Here is a 15,157-nt window from a genome sequence, read left to right on the forward strand (position 1 = left end):
CTCGGGATCTTTGTTGCATGTCATAACCTTTTCTCTCTCTCCCTTTCTATTCAGTCTACTCTTTAATCTGTCAAATAACAGCGAAGGTGCTTAAAGAAGAATTAAATGAGCAATTATTTTCTATTTTGAGGACTTCCGCTATCTAACCTTTATTCTGTTAAATTTAACTGAACATGTTTTCTTTTTCTTTGTGAGCACTGTGTATTAAAGAGCATATAAGTGCTTGACCACTGGACTGTGACCATTGGTCATAGAGCAGCTCCTACAGAGGAGGTGGAAGGTGAAGGCATTTTCAAGGGCATCTGGACGAGAACGTATTAAAGTAGGAGAGGGTTCATTCATCAAATCTACATTGCTGAGTTCAAAAGCCTGTCTTCTTCACTATCATTATGTCCAACACTGCAGCTTTGCTGCTCCAGTATTTATGAACTGCTGCTGTGTACCATGATCCTTGTGATCTTTGCCATACATCTGACCCAGTAATCACTGCTTTGCTTCACAGCCACTTCACTGAGCAATGTGATCCTGAAAATGGGATCCACTTTATGAAATGTTGCATGATAACCCTGTGATCAAATTTTAAAGGGATTCTGCTGTGCAATCCATACATCCTGCACCAAAACTCCTCCTAAATCTACTCATAAAATCAGCAATAGGTGCAAAAATGTGTAAGCTTGTATTGTTTTCATTAAAAAGAAAAAAAGAAGATAATTTTAGGGAAGCGATACAGAATTTTTAAAACTACAATGATGCCATAAAACTACATTCTGCAAAGAAGAACATGAAAACAGTCATAATGACATGCAGCCCAATGATGCACACTGAAGGTTACACAGCAGAGGATTACACTGCTAAGGGTGCGCGAGTTTGTGACTTCAGAGCACATTTCTGCTTTTATTATTTCAATGTTTTATTTGCTCTCATAAAAAGAATGCTTTCAATAGCTCCAGGAGCATAGAAAGAGACTCACTAAACTGGAACATTTCAAATATATTGAACATTGAAGTGATTTTCATCACATTTCAGAGTAATGGTTTGCACAGGCTGCTTTGCTGTGACCTTAGAAACAAGAATATTGCATTTGCAGTCACACCAACCAATATTTACTCTTAGGTAGCTATTACACCAGTCAGATGGTGTTAGAGAGATTTTCAGATCAACCTCTAAATCTGGAGCAGAAGTCACAAAGGTAAGTGAAATACACTGTTATACAGTAGAAGCCAATGGTGGCCACAAAGTACAAAGAACAGTAATATAACAGAAGTATAACATTATAACAAGTGAGCAGCTGATGCTATTGGAGCAGATCAAAGATAGATAAAGAGCATTTTCAGTGCTAAAAAGTTTATCCATTCCAGAGTCCATTCCATGCTCTTTTATTTCCGGCAATTTCTCACTTGACTTCTGAATTTTTGCCTTTTTCATCCTCTCTTTCTAATTTATAGAATACGACACGGCCACTGATGTTGTTACAATTCGCACTTTAGGTTAAGGTTTAGAAAAACTTGCTATCTTTTGGTGCTAGCCGAGAACCAACTTTCTTGGTTTCTGAACTAATTTATTTTTGTTTGAAATGCTCTGAAAGGTTCAAAATTAAGTGAGGGAAGTGGATCAAAACCCATTCCATGTTGGTGGAAAAGGGATAAGAGAGGGTTTTGGGGTTGAACCATTACATCACAGGGGTGTTCTCTATTGAACCTCTCTTAAGGAGTTTTGGGCGAAACCTTTCATGAATGGTTCTAGGTATAACCCTTTATGTTGGGATTTAGGTAGAAACCTCCAAAAAGGTTCCAATGAGGACAAGCTGAAGAACCCTATATGATCCGGGTTAGCAGCTTTAGATTGTACTTTTCTATGGGAGATGTTCTGCTGGTGGAAAATGTAGGCAAGTCCCACAACAAGACACAGCCAAAATATCTGATGACATTTCCTATAAATACTCTTTTAGCTCAGAGACATATCAGTGGGAACTCTGTATGTCAGTTTGTGAAATGCGTTGTGCTTTCAGCCACACTATGGCATGACTCCTAAGTTCGGCAATATGAATTTAGCTCGTCGATCTATCACTTTGGTCCGGTCTCAAATAACTCATGGATGCATAACTAAAGATTTATTATAGGCATTTATGGTGCCTGGAGGATGACAAGTACTTTGGTGATCCCCCAACTTTCCCTCTAGTGCCACACTGAGGTTCACAGTTTTGCTTTTGAAAAAAAAAAAAAAACCTCCATATATACGACTATGTTATCAATTTCCATGGGCGTTTGGTGCACACATTAATTGTAGATATCAATCTCAGTTTTTCTTTTAGATTCTGTCCATCATTCTAGCTGACCTTTTAATTTTCAAGCCCAATGGCTCATGATCTCTGAACAACTTGGAGCCCAAATAGAGTAAATAAGGTTTGTCTCCTGGGGCCCATTTTCATTACAAAAAACATACTCTTTATTCTGGTTTCCCTTACTGCATGACTACATCCATTACTGTGTGTACAGAGAAACAGTGAATGCGTGCGGACATTAACAGTTGTGGACTAGACTTGAATGCACAAGCAGCTCTTTGCCACGGTGGAAAAATATCCAAAATATCATTTGTTTGATGTCATCTGGATGATTACATCTTTGATTGTGATTGGCTCAGAGCATGTTGTGTTTGTTGTTGCTTTTCAGACTCGATATATTCCTGTTGTTATTTTATTGAGTGCTGTCATCAGTGTTAAATGTCAACATCAGATCAGACTGATTACCAGACTAACAAATGAGTCTCACATAATATTGGTTGCCATGGTGTGGTCATTTGGGTAATGCATTCAAAACAGTGTGTCTGCTCCAACGAATAAATATCTCATTTGTACCCAGTTGCAGTGAGAGGAGTATACATAATATGTATACATGTACACATTGGAGCTTCATCATGAGCCGTTTAGTTTTTGCTTCATTCTGTAAGTCTGTGAAAAGCCATGTGGCTCTTAAGACAGGTGCCTTGATCTGTGTTCCTGCTGCTGTCCGCACTAACTGATTAGCCCAGTTTGTTATGTTGTGTGGGGCTAAATGTCAGCATCAGACCAGACAACAGGTGATCTACCAGACTAATAAATGACCAGCACCCTCCCACACATTGTTGGACATTATTGGACACAGTGACACAGCGTGTGTGTGCGTGTGTGTGTGTGTGCGAGAGAGAGAGAGCGAGAGAGAGTTTTCTCAGGTTTCTTTGCTCAGGCTTTCTCTTACAAGTAAAATTTTGTCCAGAGACATACAGTATGTTGAACTTAGAAAAAATCCTTTCCTGTTACCTAAATTAATTAGATAATAAAAAGATCTATTGTTTTTTATGTCCTCGTTAGATCTCTAAATGAGCTTATCAGACATAAGCCAATAGCAAACATTATCCATGTGTCGGATTTTATAGTTGTTAAGTGAAACTCAAATGCACTTGAATAACTTGCTCTGATTTAAAGGAGCAGTGTGCAGGATTTAGAGGAATCTAGTGGTGAAGTTTGCAGAATGTCATTAGCTGAAACTTCTCCCATGTGCAGAGCATGAACCCCTGGTTGAGATTTTTTCAGGCGTAATTTTTTAGAAGTTTTTTACTGAAAGCTGAATTGTCCACCAAGTTCTCATTCTCTCCTAAACAACTGGACAAGGTGATTAAAACCAGTGAAAACAGCAAACAAAGCAATTTCACATTACAAAACATTCTACAAATCTGGTCCTTGACTCAAACCTCAAACATTTGAAGCTCTGAATCATAATGTTGCTGCTTCACATCCTAGTGCTGTTACTTGGACGTGATATTACTGTGTTTTGGGCCTATTTCCATGCATGTAGCGAAAACTACTGAGCCTATGAGCTCATTTTTGATGCGTCAGATACAGTGTATACTGCTTCACTCCCACTCCACTAGATCTGATTTCAGTTGAGCTCATTGATATTGTCAGCCAGAGCATGTTTTTAATTTAACAATTTGGTAGTTGTGCTAGGGCCATTAACTGCAAGCAGTCCATTAGTAGAGGTTGAATGGGTGGGAGGAGATTGTGTGTGTGTGTGTGTGTGTGTGTGTGTGTCTGCTCGGTGGGTCCAAATGTTCCATGAAGAGTAGAAAACATAGCTTGTGTCACAGCTCTGGTTTCTGTATGTTGTGTTACAGTTTGACAGTGATAATAACACTGCAGGAGCTGTGCCAATGAGCCCTCAGTAAGAGCTGCCCTCAGTCCCCTCGACAGACTCCAGAGAAGAAGGTGCTGCTCAGAAGAGAAAAAGCTGAGAAAGTCTTTCTCTTATATCTTTTGCACTGGAACATTAGTTTGCTTATATGTACAAGATTTTGCTCATGTACTTTTTGCTTTCGGCACTCTTCTATGAGATAATTATTCTGTTTGACAAGAGTACATAAAATCAAAGAGCAAATTAAATCAGTTACTAAATGATGGACTTATATCACAGTGCAGGCTCTGACAGCAACTTAAACTAAAAAATACATACATCAAAGTAGAAACAGACTAACGAAAAAGAGTTGCACCCAGGAAAGAATACTCACACTGCAGATATTTGCTATTTACACCCATTCCTACGATGCGTATGGATCCCACTGCATGCTGTGATTGGCTAGCACTGGTCACACTGACACGTTCAGATCAGAAGTGGATAGAATTAGGGCAAAAAGGTCATGGTGAGGGCTTATAGTCGTCGATCTTGGATATTCTCTGTGACTAAAGTGACAAATTTACAAGAAAAAAATCTCACAAATATAATGCCAGAAAGTCAGGTGACGCAGTGAAGAACGACACTCCATAGAGGGAGAAAGATGTGGTGGGTGAGTGAGTCAAGCACAGGACTTTCACATAGGAGACCAAACCGTTCTCATCTCACTTCATCAAATATTGATGAAAAGTTTTGCCCCTCAACATCTACTTGTAATACAAACACTGCACGGCTGAAACACATTATAACGTGATTAATGTTGTGAAATGGTTGTATTTAGAGAAAAAGATTACGTTTTGGGTTAAAACTAGTAGGCTCGTAACATATCATCACATAAATATATGTTTAACCTGAGTGATGTCTGTGTGTAAAATGCATAATGTCACATTAAAACAACATTGACTTTTGGTTTCAAACGGGACACGAACTATGATCTCTTCGATGAAAGTCCAGTTTTGATTTTTTCGCTCTTTATACTGCATTATTTGCTCTCAGCGTCAAATTGGAACAAGAATTCCATTACTGTTCTCATTGTGTATGTTGCCACTTGGTGAAATGATTTGAAAACATAAAGTCAATTTCCATAGCTATACAGATGATACCCAGTTATATCTTTCTGTTAAGCCAGATGACTCTCACTGCCTGGAACTACTATCCAGGTGTCTGACCAGCGTCAAGCCAGTAAAGCCAGCAGTTAAAAGTCTGGGGGATACTTTCGACTCAGACTTTAGTTTTAAAAAGCACATTGACAAAATTACAAAAACTGCTTATTTCCATCTTAGAAATATAGCATGAGTTAGACCTTATCTTTCAATTCAGGAAGCAGTAAAACTCACCCCTGCTTTTATTTTCTCATGTCTGGACAACTGTAATGCCATGCTCACTGGCCTCCATAAGACATCAGTTAGGAAACTTTGACTCATACAAAATGTAGCAGCTAGAGTACAAACAAAAACAAGAAGAAGAAAACATATAACTCTCATACTGGCCTCTCTCCACTAGCTGCCTATATCATATAAGATTGATTTTGAAGTTCTCTTATTGGATTTTAAAACATTATTAATATATATACATAGAAGACTGTCATGTTACACTCCAAATCGTGCACTACAATCATCAAACTCTGGACTATTAACATTCCCAAGGACTCACAAAAAAAGTGGTTAAAGCAGCCTTCAGCACCTATGCCCCCCAAATTATTCAACACACTATCACTGCATATCTGACGATCAGAGTCTGTGAGTGTCTTTGAGAAATGGCTCAAAACACACCTTTGTATTCTGGCCTTCTTGTAGTTTCACAAACCTTATCTCTTATTTGACTGGTTTAGCCCCTTATGCCACCTTGGTTATAAACAGTGTTCTGTTGTCTCTGATCTTTTAATATTGTAGTGTTTTTGTATTTTCTTAATTTATTATTCTTGCAATTGCTCTGTATATGCCATTGCTATTTTCCTGTTTATGCCTTTATGTATTTATTTTTCTCTGAAGCACTTTGAGCTGCATTAAATGTTGAAAGGTGCTATATAAATAAAATGCTATAATTAATATTATTATAATAGCTGAATAGATATTTCTGTTAAAATCATATTTAGACGTTGCTAGCTAGCTTCCAAATTAGCTTTTTACAGCATAACACTGTTGGTTATGGACACTTGGGTACTTGCCTCTGCTATGATACACCACTATATACGTACACCCCTGCTGTAAATAGCATTGTTGGCTACAGACACCTTCATGCAAATAGCACCTGCCATAAAAATACCTAGAACATACTGTCTGCTTCTGTCCCCATGTCAACCGTACAGTCACGTAAGACTGAGCACAGCCCTCCCTCTCCTCTGCTGTCTGTGCATCTGTCTCTCATGGGGATCAGTGTGAACAGCTGAGGAGGAGAACTGAAAGTCAAAGGACAGACAGATTGAGAGTGAGACGGGCAGACATGACGGACAGTCACATAGATCGAGTCAAAGTTTCTCACAGGAGAGACAACAAGGGAACACTGTTAGCAAGGTCAGAGACGCTCCAGAACCACTTTAACGCTGACAAACACACATACTCAAGAGACACACAAGGCAGAGTAAATGCATGTGAAATAGGCGTGACAATATCTTACCAGACACGTCGTGGTAAGACTTTAAATGTCATACCAGAAAGCATTTGCTGACAGTCTGATAAATATGTCTGATTGTGACAGGTGTTGGTGGATTATGGCAGTGTTGGACAAATGTTAGAAGAATTCAGAAAGGCATCATGTGTATTTAAGGATCTGATACTCTTGCTCACATTGCGTGGCTACATAATCACACCATGTATAAATGAAACTTGTGACATCAGTGGCAACACTGCCTGCACATGACACACCAAACCCGTCATGTGCCAAATTACTCTACACAAGATGAAGCTTATAATGTAATCAACTATCCGTACACTGAATCCACAACAACAAATAGTGAGAGGACTGACAGCTATTGCTTTGAATCTTAGCCTGAGACTGGAGGTATTATTAATAAAAATCAGCTTTCTCTGGTTGTTGATTTGTAGAGAATGAGAGCAGGTTGGAAGAAGCCAAACAAGTTATTTAAAGTTGTGTGTTGGTGGAGCAGAACAACATGACCACTCCTCTTAGACCACTCGCAACAGCTTTTCCTTCCTTGTTGGTGAAGCAGCAGGAAAATAATGTTCTCCTCTGTGGTAGGAGTAAAATATTAATAGGTTCCATCCTGCAGGAAGTCCTCAAAGGAAGAAAGAGAATACATCGAGTAAACACCACACAACTCTGTACAGGCTTTTGCAGCATAAGATTCTCTAATGTGTATGGTGTTGCAGTTGTTTTATCCTCATTAAAGTACATAATAATTCCTGTCTATGGGAAGCAAATGTTTTGCATGCTAATGTTTCTAAAGGAATCTTATAGAAACATAATCCTGCCTAAAAACAAGTAAAAGTTCAAATTCGTTTTACACTTTTTAAACCCTGAATCAATCACATAATGGATTATTATTGAACATGCTGATTAAACATCTTTTCATTATACATTCATCATGAAGGAGCAATTATATTTTGTTCTGATTTTAACTTTATGACAAGTGTATAGGGTGCATTGTTAATTTTCTGGTACGAGTTCAGGTTCCCCCGCAATTACCGCGGGTCCTGTGTCTGTTTATTGTAATACCAGAGTGGATCCACAACACATCAGTGCTGTGTGTGTCCAACTAACGTGATGATTGGGCCGACTTAGGATCAGTTTATAAGAGCAGAAGTAAAATGAAGGGAGCCAACGGCATAACCAGAAAATTGAAGGTAGAGCTGAGAAGAAATGGATAGTGAGCCACAACTTTATTATTATCATTTTTATCTATTGATTTTTTTGAAAAACCCATTTGGTTATTTGGATTGGTGGACGCCCCAGAGCAACACATGGACACATTCAGAGTTTTTGATCGCGTCAAAAGAAGTCACTGCTTTTTCCTCTCTCTTTGTTTAGTATGCTGTGGGCAGATCTGAATTATGGAGAATCTAGTCAAGGCAACCATGTGTCCATAATGACAAAAGTTTAAACATTTATATTTTTGAGTGTGATCTAAGCCACTTAGAACTGCTTTTCAACTGTTACTGTTGAAAAACTGGTCACTGGTGGGCAGGTGCTGCTCACAACATGAACGAGAACAAGAACGAAAACGAAAACGAGAACAAGAATAAGAACAAAATAAGTGGGAACTAAATAAAATAAAGAAATAGACAGCTATAGATTAAGGGTGTGCTGAATATAATGTAATAAAGCTGTGCTGTATGCACAGGGTTCTTTGACATTTCAAATTTCACATCCAAGCAATAATGAATACCTGTATATGAATATCACGACTTTTGATTAAACAAATACGCTTTGTTTAAAACATATTAGTATAAATAATTCTAGTATGTCCTCTCACAGGGTCTGAACTATTTTTCATCTATATTGTATTCATACTAGGACCTTTCACATACAAATTTACATACTTTTGGATGAAAAATTTAGACACTGCTTGTGAGTCACGGTGAGGCCTGCTCTAGAAAATACACAGCATGATACTGTATCAGCCATCATTTATTTAACCGCAGCCTGACCCACAAATATCCCTGTACAGGAAGATCTATTCAGTGCAGGAGCAACAACAGAACAGTTTTAAATCGTTTTATTTTCCACCCACAACCAGAAAAAAACATTTTTTTTCAATTAGTGCAGACTTGTGCAGCGCAACAAACTGATGATGATGATGATGATGAACTTTAAAAGACAAAGGACTCCGTTCCCAGTGAGGCCACACACATACTGAATGTATGCACTCATATACAGAATATGACAAATGATTGGCACACGGTACAGGGCATACATAAGGGTGGTGTACTGAATGTCCTTGCAAATATGAAACTAAAGAGATTATTGTGAATATAAATGTGTGTGTCATCTTACTCCTATACAGAGACAACCCTGGAATTTTGGCATGTACTGCAATTATAGACTATAGTAATGATAGTTACAGAAAGTTCATCAATACAACCCCCCCCCCCCATGACATTTCCATGTGGTATTGTTGGTGCCGCTGTTGCAAAGACAAATGTATTTCCTCAGAGCCTTGCAATTACACAAGTTTCCACAGTTATTACAGCTGTTCCACCTTCTGTTATTTCCACCACTGAAGATGGTAACTCCAAAGAACAGGGAAAAAATCCAACATATTACGAGTAATGTAAAATTTAGGCCTTTTCTGCAGCAGGATGAATAAGATGAATTAGTTTAATTTAGACAATTAGACATTTGGCCTTGATATGTGACCGTACTAATGGGGATGAAGTCTTGACACTTTTCGTTTGACCCTCCAGTGTAAACAAATCTAACATATAAACCTTGATAAATCCTGTTTGGCCTTGTATTCTTTTGAACAGAGGGAATTGCTGAAAAGAACCAAAATGCTTGCAAATAAGTTTTATCAGTGTGTAATACTATAATACTGTAGTATTAAGAATGATGCAGTACTTCCAATTACATATCGAACTAAAAAAAGTTCAATCGCACATTAAATTCACTTTTGATGAGTTTGTATCTGTAAAACTGAAAACCACAATGGATCATTCAGTATATTTTAGGATGTTCTAAGATAATATAGTTATCTACAATATGTCTTGGCTAGCAAATTGTAATACGTTGTTTAACATGGAGCAACACATTAAATTCGGACTTCCTAGCGTGAATGCACTGCACCAATAGGCCCTGCAGTGCAAGATCAGCTTTATTCCATCTTTTTCTATTTATACCAGTAAATTGACTGGACATGAACAGAAAATGCATTTTTTGGAGTTAAAGGTTAGGCTTTGAGGAGATGCAGTTGGTTCAGTGGTTAAATGAGCACTTGTGTTCATACAGGGATGTACAGGGTACGTATAAAAAACTTAAAAATAACAAATTTAGTCTCAAACCTCTGAGTATTTCCAGTTCTATATACAAATAAGGCAAACACATCATGCTCTCAGTTGACATAAAGGGTTTCTTAGCCTACATTATCTTGTGTGTAGTTTATGGCAACAGTAATGATTGGATGATGGAGCTCATCAGTTGTGGAGGAACTGAGCAATGTCTAAACTGGTAGCAAACAAACAATGAACACATGTATAAAAATAGGAAAAAGTCAGTGTGGTATATTGTGGTTGTGTGATTGAACTAACTTCATGTCATATTTTAAAACCAGGAGTTTTATAAAAGTGGTTGTATTGGAGTCTGCGTTTATCCCTGAGACTGTCTTAGGCACAATGCAGTTAAAAGCACCTGTCTAAATGAACCCACTGGTGCATTAGTGCACTGTATGTTAACAGAGTAATTATAATTAACACCACAGTGGGCCCTTCAAATGTTTTTGTGCTGGATACACACAGTATGTTTACACTAAACTGGAGAAGGAACACTCGAATATCAAACTGTCAGCGGTCTGGTTGCATTTCCTTCTTTACAAAAAAGAAAGAACAAAAAACATCAACACATATTTTTCTCCACAGTGGAGAGAGCCTAAAGTAAACCTGTAGTTCAAAGACAGCCTCCCGCGGCAGCTGCAGCACTATCTGGAATGATTGGAGTGATTTAACCAACTGCGAATGTTGGCTCTAGTCCATTTGCTGCTTATTTTTGTCTCCATCAGTCGATCTCTGGCATACACTTGAACCATTTGGCCATGTGGCCCTGCCTCTTGGCTGCTCTTCCCTGAGCGCTTGAGTCCAGTAGATCCATGTAGTGACCATACTCACTGATGGCGTCTTCGACACGAGTGATATACAGCCAGCTGACTATCACACCAAAGAACTGGAGACAGAAAGAGAGAGGGAAGCTAAGTATAGGAGGGGGAGTTCACTGTGGGTGCTTTTCATTTGTCTGAGATGTCTCCTTGTTTCCTTTACTTCCATCTGATCATTGTGTCAAAATCCCTCCTATGTTAGACACTACAAATAGATGCATGGGAAGGTATCACTTTGAGAGAAATGAGATGTCTCTTCACATGACAGACAGGATCACTTGGCAGTCTGCAGGTGTTTGCAGCTCTGCACGCCTCAGACTTTGTATTAGCAGATAATTTGAGAAGGGTCTGATTACAGCAGGGGCGGGGCGTTCCTGCTATACATGAGCACTTTGTAAACCACTTTGAAGATCACTGATATGTTTGAAAAGTGCAGGACTGACTTGTAGGGCACACGAATGGTTATCTAGAGGCATCCGCTCATGGGGACATTAATGGTGGCAGTTCCAGCAAGCATCTTCCAAGTAAAGCTGGTCCTTCATTCAGAGAAATCCAGACTTATATTTTAAACAAAAATGTTAATGATGTTCAAGCAGGATTCAATGTCTGCTGATGAAATGAACCAACCTTTAGGATTATACAGCCCGCAAGTCATAACTCAAAATCAAAATCTTAACTTGGTGTTGATATTGCACCTGATTTTACTCTGTTATTTGTCCCAATTTAAATCTGCAGATGATCAACTGGGATAGTCTCTTGTATTCTCGTTCAAGTCTCCTCTTGGCAGCCTCCTTGCTCCTCTGTTGTCACTCTTCCAAAGAAAAATATGAAATTGGGATGCCCTTCACGATGGCGGACAAGATCAATTTCCGCAAAGAGAGAAATGAGAAATACCTCATGTATGGGGTGGATGACAGCTTCTGCTCTCCTTTCCTCAACACACAGCTCAGTGAAGCCCACAATGCTTATTAAAGTCAAGTACAATCTTCATTCATACATTCACAGCTGTCAACAGGTGTCTGTGTGACAGGATTTTGAAGTGAAACTTTAATGAAACTTTGCATCCCTGTCCGTCACACCCACATCCTCTGATGGATCTGTTAAAAAAAGCTGGATATCGAGGGAAAGTGACAGATGTATATTGTGGATTTATAACATGTATATATGTGGGTTTAAGTATCACAGAAGTGTCACAAAATCACAAAAAATGTTTTTAAGGCGAGAAAAATACTTGTCTGTTTCAAAAGCCTTGTACTACAAAACATTTTTTTGTAATAGGTTAATAACAAAATGTACTGGAAATCTGAATTAAATGGCATGTAAAGCACTTTGTGAAAATTGAAGTGCACATTTTCCATCCCTACCGCTGTGGAGTTTGTCAGATGTACCCAAAGTGAAACAATTTACATTTTCACCCATTTAGTCTTTCGAGTTGCATGCAAAATTGTCAGTGTGCTTCTGATGTTCAGGACACACTGAAACTAAAACTTCACTTGTTAAAACTCCGCCAGCTGTGAGTTTTGTACTTTTTTGTGCTTTGTACAAAGTTCTGATGAAGTCACAGCTACAAATGACACCTCTACTTTTTGAGGAGGATGAAAGTTAGATTAACATGACAAATGCTGTGCAACGAAATCAATATATCTGCAGAACAACTGGGACATTTCAGTCTTACAGTATATCAGTTATATAGTAGAGTCTGTTGTGGTGACATAAATCACTGTATGTCTGTGCAGAGGGACACATGCATTCACTCATGGACAAGAGGCTCGTGCTTGTGACGGTTAGAGATGTAAACATTAATGGCGTCTTCCTCATCTGACCTGTAATGTTAGCTGACTCAGTGCGGCTAGGTAAGCTAGCAGTTGCATGCTTCCTTCTGCACAGTGATAAAGTTGGTGGGTGTAGTTCGGCAGAAAGAAAACAGTTCCTACATGAAACTGGTCACAACAAGGTCAGTTGATTATCTTGAGTAACTGGGTCATGATTTCTGGAAAGAGACACTGTTTTTTTAAATGCATTTTTTTTGTCACTTTGAGCACCACAAGTGCCATCTAGTGCCACCACACTGGAATACTTTATTAATATATTATTTAAAGGGCTACTGACAGATTTGCTCATGTGTGGGTGTGAGTTTATGGTGTACCTGAGGCAGAAGGATCCCTAAAAGCAGTCCGGCCATAATCTTATAGTTGTCCATCAGCCAGATGAAGAAAGCATCAGTGCAGCCTCTGATGTGGATGATTTCGATCAAGGACAAACGCTGTGAGACACAAGGTGCTTGTTACTGTCACTTCAGGTGTTAGTGGTTACACTCAAGGAATGATTTATTAAGTGGTCTTTCTAGTTTAATAAATTATCTAAATTATCTTTTGTATATAGAATCTTATATTTCAAAATAAATATTACATTTTCACTTCACTGTCACTATATTCACTGGGGGATCTTGGTTGCCAGTGTTGTTAATTTCTCTCCAATTTTGGATCATATTCCTGCTGGAACATTTCGAAATGTGAAGAGTTTTTGGGTTTTTTTCACAATAGAAAAAATTGCGTGGGCTTTTTTTTTTTTTTAGGATCAATGATGATTGATGACAATGATTCTGTATTGTCATCATTTCAAACATGTAAAACATGTTAAGAACGAAATCAACTACTCAGATCTTGGTGATCATTAATTAAACAAAATAAAATAACTAAAATACTGGGTTTGCAAATTAGTATTCAAATAAATAAATAAAGTGAGCAGTGCAGTATGTAAAAAGTAAAATCCTGAAAATTGAAAACCTGAGAGACATTTATCGAAGGAGAGGCTTAAAGAGACAGGCACTAAAACAAAGCATTTCAGACAGAGTGGGAATACATACATACATAGACGTTTTTTTTGTTTTTTTAAAAAGATATTTGTCAGGGCTTTTCTGCCTTTATTGGACAGGATAGATATAGTGTGAAAGGGGGAGAGAGAGGGGATGACATGCAGCAAAGGGCCAAGGCCAGACTCAAACCTGCAGCCACTACAGTGAGGAAACAGCCTCTGTATATGGGGCACCCGCTTTACCTACTGAGCCACCAACGGCCATACAATTTTTTGAACATTAAAGCACATAAACACGTTCTATTAGAAACCCTAAAACACAAGTATGAACCTAAAAATGAGCATAATAGGTCCGTCTTTAAATCTCTTCTGGTCTGGCTGTGAAAGCAGGCAAAAACTGCACTAAATATTTTAAACTGACATCTAAGGAGAGGAGCTGCATTTGAAAGAGATAGCAGCTTTTTTTTTTCATTCATTCATTCATGTAAATCAGTCTTTGAGGTCTTACCTCTTTTTTCAACACCTGGTACCCACACAGAGTGTTGGCCACTTCATTAGGCTGGAAGAGAGAGAGAAAAGATACAGTTACTGAGAGGTAGAAAAGAAAAAAAAAACAGACAGAAACTTGTGAGCAGCTTTCAGCCTTGAGATAAATCAACAGCGGATAGAAGAAGGCAGGTTTGCAGTTGAAATTATAGAGTGCCAGAGAGACACACACACTGACAGGCATTGTAACTGCCTGCCTCATGCACTCAGATAACAGTTTTGAACAAGACTGCTGAAGGAGCACGAAACCGTGTGTGTGTGTGTGCCAATGACTTTGGCCTTTGGTTTTCCATATTCAAATATTCAAATGTATTCGTGTATGCAAATGAGATGAGACAAACTCTTGTGGCCATCTGGCAGGAGAGCAGGAGTGATCACCAGTTTTAAGTCTCTTTATACATTTCATTGCTTTTATGAATCACATTTGTTTTAGATTTTCATAAATTATTGTGGTATTATGTTTAGTAGTAATGAAAGGGTAGCTCACTGCACACTGTCCCTACTTTTACCCATGATTCTGCAGAGTAACTGAGAAATGAGTGTACAGGTATGAGCCTGACTGCAGGCTCTGTTTTATATTTCAAGGAAACAGGTGGCAAAACTTGAAGCTCGATCGGATGGTTAATTGCTGCTTTATGTTAATATGAGCATACAGGCCTACAATTACAGAGATAATTACAAAGATCGTAGAGTAGAAAACTGAACTTTTGAGGTACCATCACTTGACTGTGACCAGTTATTAGAGCCGACACTAATGAGTAACCAATATAATGACAATGCATGAATGTGAACCTAAATAAAGACATCATAAATGCTGTAAAAAATCTTCATT

At 38.4% G+C, this 15,157-nt stretch overlaps 1 protein-coding gene across 1 annotated transcript in view; it reads right to left on the reverse strand.

Annotated features, from left to right (window-relative positions):
* Nucleotides 1-8,862: 8,862 nt before the first annotated feature.
* Nucleotides 8,863-15,157, reverse strand: part of tspan15 (tetraspanin 15) — a 37,368-nt gene continuing 31,073 nt past the window's right edge. The window contains exons 6-8 of the mRNA XM_042499711.2: nucleotides 14,288-14,338; nucleotides 13,112-13,228; nucleotides 8,863-11,033 (exon numbers count right to left, since the gene is read on the reverse strand). Of these exons, the coding sequence (XP_042355645.1) occupies nucleotides 10,869-11,033; nucleotides 13,112-13,228; nucleotides 14,288-14,338 (333 nt within the window). The 3' untranslated portion in view covers nucleotides 8,863-10,868. The remainder of the gene's footprint in view (nucleotides 11,034-13,111; nucleotides 13,229-14,287; nucleotides 14,339-15,157) is intronic.

Source organism: Plectropomus leopardus, chromosome 1 (assembly GCF_026936395.1).
Source record: "Plectropomus leopardus strain MGB_pleo_1.0 chromosome 1, ASM2693639v1, whole genome shotgun sequence".
NCBI lineage: Eukaryota > Metazoa > Chordata > Actinopteri > Perciformes > Serranidae > Plectropomus > Plectropomus leopardus.